This window comes from Myotis lucifugus, unplaced genomic scaffold (assembly GCF_000147115.1).
Source record: "Myotis lucifugus unplaced genomic scaffold, Myoluc2.0 scaffold_1, whole genome shotgun sequence".
Classification (NCBI taxonomy): Eukaryota; Metazoa; Chordata; class Mammalia; order Chiroptera; family Vespertilionidae; genus Myotis; species Myotis lucifugus.
Window position 1 is genome coordinate 18589501 of NW_005871049.1, and position 19353 is coordinate 18608853.

The 19353-nt window shown below is 36.4% G+C and overlaps 1 protein-coding gene across 1 annotated transcript in view; it reads right to left on the reverse strand.

Annotated features, from left to right (window-relative positions):
- IQCM (IQ motif containing M) overlaps window positions 1–15055 on the reverse strand; it is a 188869-nt gene extending 173814 nt beyond the window's left edge. The window contains exon 1 of the mRNA XM_023752841.1: window positions 14951–15055. Coding sequence (XP_023608609.1) covers window positions 14951–15055 — 105 coding nt within the window. The remainder of the gene's footprint in view (window positions 1–14950) is intronic.
- Window positions 15056–19353: the final 4298 nt, after the last annotated feature.

A 19353-nucleotide genomic window follows, 5' to 3' on the forward strand; every position in this document is an offset into this window, starting at 1 on the left:
TGCAGGCCGATGCTCTATCCACTTAGTCAAACCAGCTAATCCTTAAGAATATAAGGACCCCAGCTCTGCAATTCTGCATTAATTCGGATTTGCTATTGACCCCTCATTAACTTTGCTCCCTGAGCCTAATAACTGGATTCTTGTTACATTTCTCAAAATAAAAGCCCTTGCATGTATTGCAGTTCCAAGGTTTCCTTGTTCCTGAGGGTTTTTTCCCTCCATGACCCCAACCCTGAATTATCTCCCTTTTATTTATTCATTTTTTCAATGCATTTTTATTGAAAATCTGACAGTTTCTATACATTGTGCTAGGTACCATGGATACAGATCTCATTGTCTTCATGTTGCAACTATTGCCAATTCCAAAACTCCTCTGATCCCATGCTTTTCCCAATCTCAGAGAAAAGGGGGAAGGGTGAGAATCCCTCCTGATACCTATCATCTCAATGCCTAATGTCACAAGTGGTCCAGGGAGCAGAAATAACAATCAGATGCTACGTGTTATGTCTGTGCCCTCTCTCTATGTACCATAATAGAATCTGCCCAGAAATTAATAATTGTGTGTTCTTACATTTTTTGTTTAATACCGCTGGTCAAAATTGAGAACAAAAATTATCTATTAGCTAAGGCAGTGGTTCTCAACCTTCCTAATGCCGCGACCCTTTAATATAGTTCCTCATGTTGTGGTGACCCCCAATTTCATTGTTACAAATTGAACATAATTAAAGCATAGTGATTAATCACAAAAATAATATGTAATTATATATGTGTTTTCCGATGGTCTTAGGTCACCCCTGTGAAAGGGTCGTTTGACCCCCAAAGGGGTCTCGACCCACAGGTTGAGAACCGCTGGTCTAAGGTGTGCCTTGGACTAATGCTGGAGGACCTATGGCTTCCTCTTACTCTCCTTGGTATGTTCTGTTGTTCACCTTTATCCCTCTGGTAATTTCCCCCTCTCTTCAACCTTCTAGACCTAGATCTCACCCCTACAATCAAGGATGCTTTTTTGAGTGCTCAGATTACAGTCCTCACTTGCCTTTTCGGTTCTGTCACTAAGAAGTGAATCTGTGCTCTTTATCAGACAGGAATTTGAGATGTCAGAAAGAAGAAAGCTATCCATTAACCAACAAATTGGATGAAAATAGGCTAATTACATCAAATTGATACTGAATATGAAACTATGCCTTATAATAATGCCTAACATACAGAAAGGAGAGTCACACATATTATCTCAGCTGGAAATCTCAGAGAACCTCACTAAAATGTTAGCAAGTTGCAAGCAACGGAGAAACAGAAACCCATGCAGAGTCCTTTTCAAACATATTCAATAAAAATTGATCACAGGAATGTCTGCATATTTGGCCATTATTAAAAAGCTTAACTGCATGATATTCTCATAAACGCTCCCCCTTCTAATTAAAAATCTAATCATGCCATAGGCTGATTTAAACCCTTTCCATTTTCTTGGAATAAAGAGACAAACATCCCAGAAAGGCTAGCTTTATCATGGAACTCTCCTTAGACTCCCAAAACTACACCCCCTCAGTTTTCTTCTTCACTTCTGTTGTGCTGCCCTACATTTTCCTCTCTAAGGCATCATGCTTTCTCCTTCCTGCATTTGCTCTTCCTTCTGGAATGTTCCTCCATCATTGCTCAGTGGTTAATTCCCACTCTACCTTTCCACCTCAGCTCAAGCTTCTTCAGTTAATGTTACCAGTGCCCATCGAGCTGTGTTCTGTTCCTTCAGAGCATTCATCACAGTTGTAGCTGTACCTTCAATATTAATATATTATTTGAAAATGATCCATGTTCTCCAATGAGAGTGTAAACTTATCAAAAGGATGAACTGTGTTTATTTTTATGCACAGCTAAATCTATAGAACCAATGTACAACTTACACAGAAAATCTCCCAGGAATCCATTAACTTTTCAGGGTTTGTGGCATATGTTAGTTGGCGACAGCAAAGTCTCTGGAGTCAGAAAGCTCTAGTTCCCAATCTTATCTCCACATTTACCAACATATAGCTTTGGGCTAATTACCATATCTCTTAAAACTTCGTTTCTTTATTTTTACAGCAGGAAAATTAATAATCTAACTTAATAATACCACAGTTTAATTCTGGAAATTAAAAAATCACACAGTAGGCAAACATAAGTGAACATTTCCCTCTCAAGGCCCACCACCATTCAAATATATAATTTATATTTGGAAGGAAGGTGGAAAATTTTTTTAATTTAATTAAAGAGTCCAGTCAATAAAAGCACTTAAGTATAACCTTTACTATGGATCAGGTACCATAAAAAAATAAACTCAAATAAAACATATTCTCTCATTTTTAATATGCTTTTTATTGATTTTAGAAAGAGAGATGGGAGAGAGAGAGAGAGAGAGAGATCAATGGGTTGCCTCCTGCACAGCCTCTACTGGGGATTGAGCCTGAAACTTGGGCATGTGCCCTGACCAGGAATTGAACCAGTGACCTTTCAGTGCATGGGTCAAGGCTCAACCAACTGAGCCACACTGACCATGGCTAAAATGTGTTCCCTGATGAAATCCTAAAGTGTTAGTAGAATGAATAATTCATATTATATAATTTGTGAGGGAATTTGATAATAATCTGGTCCTTTTATAGTACCTGATTTATAGTAAAAGTTATACTTAAATGTATCTTTAAGGATACATTAAAGACTAAGTGGAGGGGGAGGGGGTTCTTACATAATCTCTATATATAAAAGGCTAATATGCAAAGTGTGCCCTCAGGAGTTTGACCAGGAGACTGGGAATTCAATCGCTCGCTATGACGTGCACTGACCACCAGGGGGTAGCGCGGAACAAAGGAAGGACCTGGCCAGCAGCTGGAATGCCCAATAGGCCCTGATTGCCAGCCAGGCCTAGGGACCCTACCCGTGCATGATGAAATTCTCCCTAGAACATAGGCTGCAATTGTAGTATAATATCAAAAATGAAAAACAGCATAGCTCAGCAACTATAAATTCCACTCTGAGATAACCCAGGGGTCAGGCCACAGGCCAAGGAAAAACATACACTAGTGCACACCTACTTCCCTCTAGCATCAATTAAATATACACCAAATCTAGCTTTTATACATTTGTGCTAATAAAGTCTGATGACTCAAAGTAAGTAACTCAGTCATCTAATTTTAATGGTTTATATCTTTAATCTCAATAGTAACATGAAGACAAATATTATAAATTTATACATACTCAATATTCTCTTATATGTTACATTATTGACTTCATTTTAGAAAGAGCAATAGTTTCTTAGATAATCAAACCTTCAGTAATTAAAAAGCCAAGCAATATAAAGTACGAATAATTTTACTCAGGCACCAAAAATCCCAAAAAAAGGATTAGTAATGAGATGTATGCTTCATGTTTCATTACATATAAATAGCTCTCATAGGTAACACTATTGACTAAATTTTACTTGTCTTTTATTGTTTTTCTCCATTTTTCTTTCATTGACTCTAATTATCCACTCTCATACCTAGAAATATTTTTAAAAGTGCATTCTGCAGTCATGCTACTGAATGCCTAAGGATTCTAAAAGGTTCACTGCATGTCAGAAACATTACCATACTTTATATGATGTCCTTATTGTACACCACAGGCATGTTTAGCTGAAGAGTCTATAATAGAATAACAAGCAAAACTACACAATCCCATTAGATCACTTGGGAACTGTCATTACTGCAAACAGTACACATTAAAACAATCACTCTGGAATCCTAAATCTTAAACTCAACACAGAGATTAAATACCAGTAGAAAAATAAATATGGCTTGATAACTAAAGTTGTTTTTCCTTCCCCAACATGAAGAGAGTATGCATACACTGACATCAAGAACAAGCTAACTGGAGACTAAACTGATGCAAACAGGATGCCAAGAAAAACTCAGCTTTCTGCCAAAGGTTTTCCCCAAGGGGTGAATAATATTTTCCGTAAGCCTATGAAAATTGCAGGATTGGTTTGGTAATGAAATACTCCAAGCGACTTTTTAATGTATGATTTAACATTTCTGTTCTCTACTGAATACTATAGGTTGCATTAATTACATCAGGGGAAGCCCATATTTATTATTCAGCTGAAAGATTCACAGTATTTTTATTCACCTAAGAAAATTTTACCATATATAATAATGAAAATATGCAGTTTAAACATTTGATATTTAAGACTATTTATACAATTACAGTACAATTCCACAAGATAAAAATTAAATATAAAATTTTCAGGCACAAGCATTTTGTATTATGTGATTCTCATCACAGAGTATTATAATTAAAAATTCCATACTGTGATTTTCATGAAGCTACATGTTTGGGCCAGTTCATGACTAGAAGGTTAGATAGCCATGGGAAGGAACTTGATTTTTAAAAATATTTTCTGTTCAATTGTTCTCAAAATGCATCATAGGTGATTGTCAAACAATAGAAAATTTGAACATATCAGTAATCTCTACTGTTGTCTTTGACCTGTTGTCAGTTACTTTCTTCTGTTATTGTTGGTACTCAGTGTGGTTATAAACAGAAGCCATAATTGGCTGCTGTGCTTACTGTTTTTAGTTTACTAGATCATTCCCAGAGATCAGAAAGCAAAGAATCAAACCAACTTATGAAAAATACAAGCGATGTTGCAAAATTATAGTAAGTCAGGTGTGATGCACTGAAGTGTTCAGGGGAACAAAGGCTTTCAGAAATTTTCATGCACAGGGTAACCATAGGCTCTACACTGGGCCCCATTCGTTTCAGCACTGGAACAAGGTTCACATGCAGGAGACTATGCTGAAAAGACACATAAATTGTCTGTGTCCATGAATGGGCATCTATGACTTTGGAAAATGAAATTTAACATTCATGATATGTGATGTCAGCACAAATCCCTTGATAGAATTTTGGCCTAATTAAGAAGTGTTAAGAGAAGTTTGCATCTTCTCACCAGTTCACATAAACATCTCCCGGGTATGAAAAGTAGGTACGGGGTATAAAAACTGGTAAAAAAGAAACTGGTATAAAAAGCTACCTTCTGACTGAGGAAAACTAATGAATACACAGCATTTATACCCAGGGTTATCTGAAGAAACTCAAATTTGTTTTTCTTTTGTAGATTTGACTTCTAAGTGTTCAAGGTCAGAGCTGCCTTACAGTCTCTTCCATGCCCAAAGAATTAGGAAGTGGGAGACAAGATATTTTCCTTTTTTACTCTTTACTGTTAGGCATCACTTTCCCCACCATCTGTAAGTTCTTTTATTTTACTCCTCCTAATGTTTATTTCCTCTAATTTCACCAGCTTCTAACTCACTCCTGTTCTTTCCTGCTTCATAACTAAGTAATCAGGCAAAACTAAAGATTGGTTTAAGTAAAATTCATTTAAAGCATATATTGTTTTATATATGGATATTATAAGTTGGTTTTTAGTTTTTCTACTTTTGCCAGAACACAAATTTGCCACAACAAATCTTTCACATGATCTGTTAAAATACTTTCAATTATGGTTTCATGCAGTGGGTTTTAAGATTTAGTCATTCCACAAGTATTTATTGGGTTTGTCCAGTATACAGTTCATGGTATAAAGAATAAGGCGAGGGAGGGGGACATATAAAATACTGAAATACTGAAACTACTTTCATTGCTCTTAAAATTTTTAAACGCCACCCCCCCAAAAAAAGGCAGAAGCCTAAACATTTAAATACTAAGATAACATTTAAGAATGCATTCTACTACTTTTTTAAATCCTCACCCAAGGACATGCTTAGAGAGAGAGAGAGAGGAAGAGAGAAACATCGATCACTTGCCCCTGTAAGTACTCCAAGTGGGGATCAAACCCACAATCCTGGTATATGCCCTGACCAGGAATTGAGCCAGCAAACTTCGCAGTGCGTAGGACTACGCTCAACCAACTGAGCCACTCTAGCCCAGCACATGCTACTTTTAAGGCAAGACAATAGCTTGAGCACAAACATTGACATTTCTCCTCTCAAATCACACTAAAATGAATCTTCAAATGTAGAAAAAGGACTATAATAACAAAAAGAGAATGAGGTAGAAAAGCAGAGAGAATAATAAATTCTGAGTGGTCTGCCATGTTTAACGGACTTAGAGAAGACAGGAGGAAGGTGGAATTGTGATGACAATGTGTGATGAGGGATACACAAAGGGCGGGTCTGTTTTTCCCAGGAGAGAACCCAGAAAGGCTCTAACAATGCAAGGCAGAGGCATGGAAGACAAGAGTAGGTTGAACAGCACTATCGAGGGTATCTGAATAAAGGATCTAGTATTGAACAGCTGAGCAAATCCCTCCCACTTTCATTTTCAGGCAACTGGCAGAAGTACCATAACCCATCTCCAAAGAATTGAGATGATATTTCTTGGAAGGGCTATAGTCCAAAGGAAAACACAAGATTATCTACTAAATAGTGTTCATCTTAAATTGAAGCATATCTACCAATCAACATGCCTAAAGAAGTACATACATAATTTATACTTACTCTCTCATTCAAAGGAGATAGAGGTATACAATGACAAAGGACAGCAATGCCAGTGAATTTTGACCATCAAAATTTCCCATCAATAAGTAAGAATGGATAACAATGCATTACTGGATATTTCAGGAAAATCAATAGGACAAAACAAAGTCTTAAGGATTACTGCATCCATATAATAAAAACTGGGGACAAAAAATAATTAGAGAATAATATTTTAAGGAAAATTTAAATTGTGGAGTAAAAGATGATAATAAATTAAAAAGTTAAGATCCTATATAATAAAGAGCTAATATGCAGATGGTCATCGTGCCCTCGCACCGGGGCCTGGGGACTTGAGGCCGGGCCCCCCGCCCAGGTGCCGGGCCGGGGGACCTGCGGCTGCGCCGGGGAACCTGAGGCTGCTCCCCCCGCCCAATGGGGCTTGACGGGGGGTGGGGCTGGCTGGGTCTGGGTCTCGTGTGATTTTGAGGCGTGCAGGTAGGTGGGACTTTACTCTGGGTCCCGCCATGCGCCCCAGACTCTGACAGGAGATTTTCATATACATTTTACTAATTTCCTTTCATTTCTGACACTTCTATTATAGAGAGAGGGTAAATAACAATATTAAAATATTTCCTCTAATTAATTCCCTTTTATTGTGCACGAATTTCGTGCACCGGGCCACTAGTAGATGTATAAATATAGAAGCACATATTTCAGCCTTTATTGTTCTTTAGTAAACAATGTACAGGGTATAATTTTTCTAAACTAAAAAACCTGCAAAGAGACAAGCAACTTTTAAGCAAGAGAATGTATATTCAATAAAAGCAAGATACAGTGGTTGAAAAGATGGAGTATTCAGGAGAAAAATAGAAACTCTAAAAAAGAACTAAAGGGAAATTCAAAAACTGTAGAATTTAAAGTGGACATAGATAAAGAACAGATGCATAGCATTTTAATTTATTTTGAACATCACTTTTTACTCTTAAAACTATCTGGATATGATGATAAATCATATGATCACCCTAGCTTCTGACCTTACAGATTTCATTTTGCCAAACTAGAACAAATGAGATCATTTATTTCCTCGAAGGTAATATATCTGTAATTAAGATACAAGTTCAAAAGTGATAAGTGGCATCTGGACTCTAGTATAGTTGTCAATTTCCCATTGATGTGGTTAACCAAGAATATAAGTTAGCTTGCTTCTCTACTCACATATGCTGTTCTATAAGAACAAGCCTAACAACTCCTAAAATAAATATATTTCAGAGGTTTTGTAATTGAGAGCAAGCTTTAAAAAAATAGAAACGCCTGCTTAAGTTAAAATATTTTTCAAGCCTACCAAGGATACTACATTGCATTATCCTTGCCACATAGCAAAACACAAAGGAAAAAATACACCTCTGAAAGAAATACTTCTTTCAATCAAGGGTTGCAGAATTGCTTTACTTAATAATTCTGAAATCTGCTTTTGACAATAATTAATCTCGCAACCCTAATTATGTATTCCCTGAAGTTTAAAGTAAAAATAGTTTAATTAAATAGCTTTCTTCTAGTTAATGGAAGTTTAATGAATAATGTTTAATTGAATTAAACATGCTTAATTGTTTAAGCATTAAACAATTGTTTAATGAATAAAATATAAAAGCACTTTTATGTTTTATGATTTTATTCTAATACAGCTTGTCTGATTTTAAGGAGCTATATTCCCTTTCCCAAAATATTGGGATATATGACACATAACATAACACAAATTCAAGCAAAAATACAAAGCCATATGCCCATACTACTCAATAATATTAACTTGAAGGCCTTAGTTATGGAAAAAGAAATGGCCCACAATATTTTGACATTGCAAGTTTGTCCTGGCCATGTTCCCACTTCTCTTTCTTCCCTCCTCTCCAAGCTCCTGCATCTCTTCTTCCCAATCCAGGCATCCAGGGTCCTCATGCCGCCCTCTGGATGTCAAAAGTGAACCCACTTCAGTGTCCTCTGATCAACCTCACACTGAAGAACCCCAGGGATTGCACTACCCTTTTCCCTCTTCCTGACCCCTCAACAAAACTTCCATTAACTACAGAAAAGCAATTTAATTAAACTAAGCCACACTGGGTTGTGAATGATTCATTAACAGACTACTTAACCCTCCTTGGGATATTTTTATTTTAAAAGACAACACTGTAACCTAAGGGAATCTCTACTAAGCACAATATGAAACAGTTCGAAAAAATAGAGAAAAATACATAGGCTTCTTTCAGGGAGATACGTTTGGATAGAAGGTCCTTCAAGGGCCCCTTAAATTATCCCTGTTGGTGACCACCTACTCAGCCTCAATTCCTGATGAAGAGAATAAAACGTTGACTGAAATGCCCTTCTCCAGTTTTATCTGTGAGCGACAAAGTACTCTCAAAGGACAGCATTTGACTTTGAAACACTTCAGAAGTTGAAGTATAGTTTATTGCTCCTCTGGGTGAACTGAGAAATACAAATGCTTCTTTTAACTTGGAATCAAATTCCCAACAGCCAGCCTTAAACAGCAAATATCACCATGGAAAAGGTCAAGTCCTTTGTCATTTGAAAATGACCTGACAGGTGCTCTTTTTAGATTTATTACATGTTTTTTAACTTTTAATTTGTAGATAGGAATAAGCACCAGAAAGATATAGCCCCATATTGCAAAGATGCAAATGAGAATATAATGGTACAGAAGAGCCTCCATGGTAAACTTCAGGGTAAAATTCAGATTCTCATCTCATCTCATCTATCTTTCCTTTTAGATCATCTACGCAAGCGCATGCGCGCGCACACACACACACATAAGTGATAGTAAAACCTCTAATTCCCCAAATATTATTTACAGAGTATCCTCTTAAAATTTAGCTATAGATCATCTAAACATTTTAAATAACATTGATCATTAAAATTCTGATAAAATAGGTAAAAAGTAATTACAGCTCTCTTTTGTTTTGATTGACAGTGGGGGTTTTTATGCCGTATCCCAGGTATCAAATGCAGAGAAGAAACTGTACTCTTTGCCTCCAGGTTGACTGATATAAATCAAAGCTTACCCTCCACTCTAGCAAATTATAAATTTTGCCCTCCCCTAAAATAAGGTGGCAATGCAGACCTCTGTGGTCATGAATAAAAGCCTCTACCATTTTTCTTTGTTGTAATAGTTGTAAAAATTAGCAACCTAACCCAGGTTATGGGTCAACTGTATCAATCTTTTGGAGTTCAGAGCATACTTCTGCATAAATCTCAGGCAAAATGTAGCTCTTGGTGAACTTTTTAAAAAAATATATTTTTTATTTATTTCAGAGCGGAAGGAAGAGAGAGAGAGAGAGATAGAAACATCAATGATGAGAGAGAATCATTGATTGGCTACCTCCTGCACACCCCCGCTGGGGATTGAGCCTGCAACCTGGGCATGGGCCCTGATCAGGAATCAAACCTCCTGGTTCATAAGTTGACACTCAACCACTGAGCAACATGGGCTGGGCAGCACTTGGTGAACTTTTTCACTTCATTAAAATGTTATACATTGTTTCAATGTTCAAAATTCACAGGGGTGACTGATATAAAGCTACCATGCAAGAAAGATATAGTTGCAAAATCTATATACACACAATAAATTTCTAAATGATATTTTTCCTTTAACCACCCCCCACCCCCAAAAAATAAATCCCTCTTCACAGGTAAGGAAAACTTCTATGACAGACTCTGATACACCATTAGTTTAAGATCTGTCTTCTGAAAATTTCCCATTTAAAGGTGTAACTTCCCACTCAAAGGCACATTTGAATTGGGTGTTGCAGGGCAACATAGCATATTGGGCAAATGTGGCCTTTTTTCAAAGACCTGAACCCACAAGAATAGGAAGAACAGGAGAGGAGACAATGGCAACTAAATTTTGGAAGATGGAAAACAGGTGCACACATAGCAATTGAATTACCAGATTCAAGAAAGCTCAATCTGATGTGGGCAATGGGAAAAACCAAGAACTAACTAGTTACACAACAGATTCCCCCAAATGCCCAGCAACTGGTAGCACCAGCTTGTCTAGAACTGGGGATAAACTGGGTTGGTGGGTGTGAACCTGAAATAAGGGGGAATGGATGAGAGCTATTTGGGAATTGGTTAGATACCTACATGTCCTCCCCTTCTTCATTTCACCGAGTATTACCCCTCACCCCTCACCCTTCCACCTCCAACCCTCCCACTGAGGTCTGGGTAGTGTAAAGCAGAGGGTCTTTGAATTGGGGTATCTCAAGAACATGGAAACCTACAGAAAACAAGGGGATTAAGTAACTGTGCTTATAGGATATAAAGTATTGAGCTATCCTCCTTCCACCCCTCACAGCCTCTTTCCTAATGCCAGAAGACTAGCAGCTAGAACTTTTCCCTCCAGAAAGGAGATTAGAACACATTTCTTGAGGGAGTTTGATCAACCCAATTAATGGCCCACCCAAGTCACCCAGAGTAAATTAAAGATCAAATGCTCAGAGCTTCCAAGGAGCTTTTTAATTCCCTACTTAGGGAAGATAGGTCAAAATAAACAACTTATTTATAAACAACTTGGAGGACACAAGGAGAAGAATTTTTTTAATCAGAGCAATAAGTCATGATATTTATGATACCAAAGGCCAAAATGCTACAAATAAGAAACAGTAAAATTAGCCTGGCCGATGCTGCTCAGTGGTTGAGTGTCAACTCATAAACCAGGAGGTCCCAGTTTGATTCTAGGTCAGGGCACATGCCCAGGTTGTGGGCTCAAGCCCCAGTAGGGGGCGTGCAGGAGGCAGCCAATAAATGATTCTCATTGTTGATGTTTCTGTTCCTCTCTCCCTCTCCTTTCCTCTCTCTGAAATCAATAAAAACATATTTTTTTTAAAACAGAAAAAGAACTTTCAGAAACTAAAAAGCATGATGGAGGAAATTTTAAAATCAATATAAGGAATAGAAGATAAAACCTAGAGAAATCTCCCAGAAATAGATCAAAAGGACTAAGAGATTTAAAAAAAAAAAAGATGAGAAATATAAAAGGTAGGAAACTAGTCAACAACTGGAAATTATGATATCCAGAAAATAGAGAAAATCATCAGTAAAATAATTCAAGAATATTTCTTATTCTCTCCAACCAGACCAATTGAAGTTTGAAAAAGAATTCAACTGGGTGCTCTTCTGTGCAGTCTCTATGTTTAATTTTAAGTAGAAAACAAATATAGATAGTACCAAATCTCTAAGCCAAGTCAAACTTATTTACTTAAATTCCTAGACTCTGGTCTGACTCATCTTTATACTGAGCCCGAGCAAACTGATCCACCTCTCAATAAAGAATACCTTTAAGAAATTCTTTCATTGGTTAGTCCTCCATAATGTTCTTCTCCTCATAGAAAAGCAAAGAAAGCAGCAGGTGCCAAAATTCTATTCCAGAGACTTTAGCACAGATTGCTTCTTAGATTTCTCATAACCTAACAAAGTACAAAATCTTCTCTGACCCATTTAGAACCCCAAAGCTTCATTCCTTATAAACCTCCCAGGAATTGGAATCTGCAATTCATTAGGAACATGCTGGGATCCACAGGCTTCATGAAGGAGTTGACTGAATGGTAGGACACAGCTGAAAAGAACCTTCTGAATTCAGATTTACAGTTCTAAAAATAAACAGGAGAATCTTTGGATGAGCTTACCATCCACAAAACCAAACAGAGCCTAGGTCCTAGGTTCTTTACTACTCATTAGAATAAAACCTTTTGCACATTCCCCAAACTTCTAATATACACAGAATGATGTTTAAAAATTGCATGACATTCCAAGAGGAAGAGTGCAGTGCAATTTTGATCACATACTGATCAAGTAATTTCACTCCAAAATGTTAATTTATGTTTATATTTCCATGTTAGAAGTCACATTGGAAACCTGTGACTCCCTCCCTTTGAAAACATATAATTAGCTATTCTATACTGGGAAGAGCTCTGGAAAATGATTTCTTACCACCAGTATTATATTCCCAACCTGTTCTAAAGCATATCCCAGTGTTTGTCAAGCTAATTATCTTAATTAAGTCTAAAGGGTAATTACTTGAGATGGACAAAGTGATGTTTTTACACTTAATCATTCCAAAAAAGATAGGCTGATAATATTTTAGTATGTTTTCTTAACTCCATGACATATGATAAATATCATAAATATTTATATAACATATCATAATTACCAACCAGGTGTTCAGAATGGTTATTCCAACAATTACTATTCACCTCTGTTCCATTTCATTTAGGAAGAGTTAAAAATAATTTGAATAATTTCTTTAATCTATCTCTTTGGTCTATTGTTAGCATTTGACCCAATGGCCAGAGACAATCAACAGTAAAAATGTTTAAGGCTCACTTATATCCTACTAGTGGCCTGATACACGAAGAATCATGCAAGAATAGGCCTTCCTTCCCCTGGTTGCCAGCATGGCCTTCGCTCCAGCTGAAGCCACCTTTCCACCTTCGCTCCGGCCCAGGGCTGCCTTCCGCCTTCCCGCACTGCCCAGAGGCCCGGAGAGGCCAGGGAGGGACGGAACACCTGCATCTGCCATGCTCCTGGCTGCTCAGCGCCTGCACACATGCACGCTGCCCACAGGCCCGCCATCTTTGTCAGGTTAATTTGCATACTCACTCCTGATTGGCTGTGGGCGTAGCAGAGGGACAGTCAGTTTACATATTTGTCTATTATTAATATAGATATGTCACCACTTTGGAATCTGAATCATATTACTACAGTTTAAGTCTGGGATTTTTTAATATGTATCTTTTGAGAATTTAAATGTATCTGTGGCCAAGTACACTAAAAAATCCACATCTAAACAACACAACATGATTTAGTGATGGAGTTGATTTTTTTAAAAAACAATAGAGCACCCTATGCTTTGAAAATAGCATGATTGTATTTTCTCTTTTTAATAAGCCCCTCAGAGAAGCATTGGACTCTGTTGACAACAATCATAACAGCTTAGCATTAACATTAAATGTATTTAATTTTTCAAAATGCTTCAACTTTAAATGGTAAATTTTTTATAGTTTTATTGATTTCAGAGAGGAAGGGAGAGGGAGAGAGAAAAACATCAATGATGAGGGAATCATTGATTGGCTGCCTCCTGCACTCCTCCTACTGGAGATTGAGCCCAAAACCCAGGCATGTACCATGATTGGGAATTGAACTGTGACCTTCTGGTTCATAGGTCAATGTTCAACCACTGAGCCATACCAGTTGGGCTATAAATGTTAATTTTTAAGTAGCCTAAATAACTAAACCAACTCTACAAAGCTACATAGGAATATAGTTTATAACTGAGGTTACACAAGAATGCAATGCTACTTAAAATCAGACATTGGCCAGGAGACCTTGGTAGTTTTTTATATATAATGTGGTATATGAGTAACTTCCATATTAAATTTTTTCCAATTGAAGCCATTTGCTTTTCTTCCTCTAAGGCAGAGAACTCCAAGAGCTAACAGACAACATTCTCCTTCCAGTCTTAAAAACAAACAAAAAAATTGTTGACTATATATTTCAACATCTAAAAGTATAAAACTATATCATTTTATCAAATCCTAAAAAATTTTATTTGGACAAATTCCATGAGAAAAAATAATGTCTTGAAGAATAATTTAAACGTTTTTTTAAAATGAATTCATACTATTTCAATACTTACCTTTTTGCCTTGGCTCAAGAAACTTCTTTAGAAACAAATTCACTGCCCCAAAGTTATAATGATCTGTTACTTAATAATACCTACTTCCTGTGTATTTCCTTTATTCATTATCTTTAGTTATCCAACTTTACATTATTTTAAATTTAAAACCAATTCCAAGTAAGTAATGAATAAACAGTTTTCTTGATCCTGTCATACCTGTGATTATCTCCATTTCTCAAATGCCTCTTTTCCTTAGGTACCAAAAGAATTCTAGAATCAGAATCTTTCCTAGATAATGATTGGCTGTTACCATAGCTCTGCTTATATCAGGGTGAGCTTTTCTATTCCAGACAAGAGTAAAGTTTCAACTTCTGTAGGAACACCACCAAATCTGACCACAGAAAATAGTAAAAGGCCTCACCGAAAAGACTCTCCTTTTAACAAGTAAGATTTAAAAGAATCAATAAAAATTGAAAAAAGGTGAACATTCCTTATGTTTAATTTCTTAAAATATATAACAGCAATGTAACAGTATAAAAGTACAGTTGTCTATGATGATTAAATCTTTGTATTTATAAATGCCAAGTATTGAACTATCTCAAAAGACTTGATCATTCTTGTTGTTGTATTCAAATGCAGCATCAAATGAAAACCAATCAGATACTGCCCAGTTGCCAGACATAGACTATTGAAATAACAGCAGCTACCTGAGGGTTGCCTCAGCTTGATTGGGCTTAGTGGCAAATGGATTACACACTGTGATGTGCACCTTATTTTAACATACACATTGTGATGTCTTCAAGATGGATAACTTGTCATTTGTCATTCGTCTCTTTTCTGCATTATCAATGTAGAACAGTGGTCCTAAATTCAGGGGATTCTGCGCCATCACCCCGGGGACTTTTGGCAATGTCTAGAAACATTTTAGCTGTCACAACTGGGGTAGCTGCTGCTGGCATCTAGCTACCTCCAATGAACAGGAACGTCCCCTGACCACCACCACCCCCTACAACAAAGAATTATTCAGCCCAAAAATTCAATACTGGGAAGGTCGAGAAAGCCCGCTATGAGAAATTAATGTTCAAAAGTTCCTCTTGATATGTGTTGCAATAAGGAATGTTAGAAGGAGAAAGGAGAACTCAGGCTGACATATAACTACTTCTATGGTCAATGTAACCCCGGAAGTCATTCTACAATTTGATATTCAAAGCCCATATTCATTAAGTTTTCGTTCTAGTCACACCCTTTCATTCATTCAAGAATCTTCTTTATGCCATTCCAGACCAATGCTGGGAAGATTCCTCTGTATAATTAAAATTGAATACAATTTTTAATGAAAGCCCTCAGGGTCATGTATATTCTGAACAAAAGCTCAAAGAGAAGCCAATTAGAATAAATTTTATCAATGGCTAGTTCTTCAATGTCCTCCCTTTAAACCATTTAACTTTTACTCCACAAATGATTATTTACCTGTAATTTTCATGGTTTTATAATAGTTCTGACAGTTCTTTGAAACTTCAGCACTGATCCACAAAGAGAGATGCTCTAAAATACAAATCAGATGTCCTCACTATGTTATAAAAACTAAATAGTGTCACAGTAGAAATAACAGAAGTTGAAGTTCTCTGATCAGATGCCTTCTATAAAATATGAAATAGCCAGACAAACTTTAAGCTATGCCTCAAATTTATAAGCTTCCAAGCTATTCAAACATAAAACAAGCACTAACAAATAGGCAACCTTGTGCATCTCAAGGCTTATAAATCAAAATCACCAAGGTAAGTTAACTGCCTTTCCAGTGGGTGCAGATTTATCCCCAGAGGTCTGATAATCATGCAACCACTAAGAAAAGCAATGTGTTTTCCATGACCTTGGTTATAATTCACCACTGACTTGTAACTTTTACTATTATGTCATGCTGGGCACACTCTAAAAAAGATTTCAGGATTTTGGAATTCTGAAGAATGTGTTCATTTGGTGATATTTTTTGGTCATTAGAACTCGTACAGAAATGATAAACATTTGATACCTGAAAAATAAGACAGTGGATAAAAAAAAACTGGAGAAAAGCAGGACTTAAATGTTTTGGAATTTTTCTAAAAATGTAAAACTGGCTTGAAGCTTGAGTTAGCCAAACGCAGAAGCCTCCAAGCTCCCACCTTGTCAGCAATTACTGTATCTCTTATGTCTGGTGATTTATTTAGTCGAATTCCCCACACCAAACTGGTAATAAAACAAGCAGAAATGTCATCAAAATTATAATAAAGACAGAGATGCTTTCAAGCATCCTATTCTGTAAGTAGTTCTATTTTGATCACACATGAACAAAGGCCTGGCTGTCACAAGTGTTTCCAAGAGGGGGGTAGTGGTTAAGAGAAGCTAATATATTTCTAAGCTTTTCAGAGATTAATAGAAAGTATAGCAAATCCCTTCAAGAACACAAGAAATAGAAAATGGCATAGTTGTTGCAAGGACAGACCACAAATCAGGTGTATTTACCAAACTTGCACCTTGACTCCTAGGTTTAGAATGAGAGAGAAGAGAAATGATTGCATTTGATATTTAAGTAGAGAATTTTTTGGGTGGGTGGGGGAAATAGGCCAAGTATCCAGAGGTTAAAATGCTGAGAAGTATACTATTGGAGAAACTGCTTAAAACTGAAAGCCTGAATTAGAATTCTGATTGGACTCCTTTCTGGATGTATTACTTTAGAGTAGCTATGTGATCACGCAGAGCCCTTGGTTTTTGCCATTATTTTTTGTTTTGTTTTGTTTTGCTTTAATTTTGGTTTTGGTTTTATGCTATAAAGACTATAAAATCTATCTTCCAGAAGGATTATATGAGCTAATATATGTAAAGAGATTGAAACATATGTTCTATTAAAAAGCATATAGCATTGATTATTAACTCTCTGACAAAGTAAGTTATGGGGGTCTATGCAGAAGATAAGGAGCAAAAATAGGGAGAAGGTGGGCAGGAGCAAGCACACTGGGTCCCACCCACCTTGCTGGCCCTGAGTTCTGAAGAGAGCCCAGAGAGCAACCACTTCAGAGCTTGTCTGACTGCTGGATAGGAAATGAGTCCATTGGAAAATAAGATTCTAGTAATAGTAGTAGCTAATTTTCCAGACACAACAATCCAATCGAGGTGGTTCTATTATTAACTATTAATATTCTCATTCTACATCTGCAGGGATCAAACAGAGTTCAGAGACATGAGGAAAATTGCCCAAATTATAGACAGCAAATGGGAGGCGTGGACCCTAAAGATATACTAAAATCAAATGCAATCCCAAGAGCAGGCAGTGATGGACATAGTATGGGTTCTGCCCATGATGAGTCCTGGATGTTGTGAGGATGTCCTATCTGTGCTTGCAAGCTGGGTCTAACCGTTCTTCTAGACATACCTTCCCTTTAGCACCTACCTGCCCTCACTGGGCCAGGATCTAATTCTCCAAGATGGGCTTTGGGAAAAGACAAGTTTTAGCAGAGAAGCAAAGATGAACAGCAGGATTGGATTCCAGGAGGGTCAAGCTTGAATGAATGGGATGGCCGCAAACAAGTATACAACACCAATATGACATCTGAGATTGTTTTTGTTTTTTGCCATACAATATCTGGGAGAGTACAAAGGATTAAAACCGAAGGAGCCAATTTTGACATCAGTAAAAAGGACAAACACATGGTCTGGAAACAGCAGAGAAAGCCAAGAAATTAGAAACTAAATATACTCAGGAATGAATTAGAAAACCAGGAGCAAAAGAGAAGAGAAATATGTAGACATTTTGCCTTGAACAGGGTATGCAGACACACTAATGAGTGGAGGGAAGGCAAAAACCAAGGGTCAACCTTCAATCAGTGGTGATGGAAGTCTGTGGATTAGAAACATGTATATGTCGCAAAATGATAATCATAAGTTTAGTTAACATCTCCTATCCTCTCACATAATTATGATTTGTGTGTGTGGTGATAACACTTAAGACCTACTCTCTTAAAAACTTTCAGGTATAAAATACAATGTTAGTTGTAGTCACCATGCTGTGTAAAACAATGGTATGATTAAAACAATATAAATGTCCCTCATGTTATTGGTCAAATTATGGTGTTTTCATACTATAAAGTGTTATTTGTGTAGAAAATAAAGTGCATCGGCATTTAGAAAGCTGTTCATGACATACTATCACTGGATTAGGCTACAAAATAATTATTAATAACATAATACAATTTATAACTAAATACATTTTTTAAGTCTGGAAAGGTATAACCAAAAAAGAAGAAAAGGAATTTGGAAAAATAAAAACCACAGTTTATATAAACATAGCTGTCTATGAATGGCTAGATTGTGAACATTTTTTGTTTTCTTTTTGTTTCCATGGTTCCTGATTTTTCTTTAACAAATGTGTTTTGCCCTTTTAATAATTATTTTAGTTCTTATAATGAAATAATCTAGATTAAAATATCCATCATTTTAACAGACCCATAAACATTAATTACAGAAAACCAATCTGTTTTTATAGCAGAATACTGGTTTTTGCTGTTAATAACAAAATACACCAACCTTCCTAGTATTTTTTTTATATTTAGGAAAATTGGTTAGTCACATCTAAAAATCTAAAAAAAAGAAACAGAATACAAAATACTTGATCTAGCCCTTATAACTTTAGCCTTTCTGAAGTAAAATTATGTCTCATCACGGGTCAATTTGTTTTTAAAGTAACATGGGTGACTCAATGTTGGTGTCCAATACATGCTGTTGATTGGCTGACTCATTTCCAATATAGAAAAATATCATAATGTTTTCTGATGCTAAAATATGATGATAGATTAATTATTTGCTGGGTGAATTATAACTACAGAAAAAGAAATTAAACAGGAGGAAAATAAAGGATCCTGAAATTGACCACATCAAGAATTTTGTGCAAAAGTAAAAGGCAACAGAGTCTTCTGTCCATAAATGATAGATGGATACTTCTGCAATTAATTTTTAAACATTCAAATCATGTTCTAGAAGCACTGCCTCAAAACAAGTTTGTTATTTTAGTCTCCATATTCATTGAGTCTTCTTTAAAGAAACTGCCAAACCCATACCAGCTGTCTCTACGAGCAAGACTAGGCTAACAGCAGATATTTCTTTTTGAACTGTCAAGATATTAAATAGATTTGAGCTAATCTAAGCCCAGGCAATTGG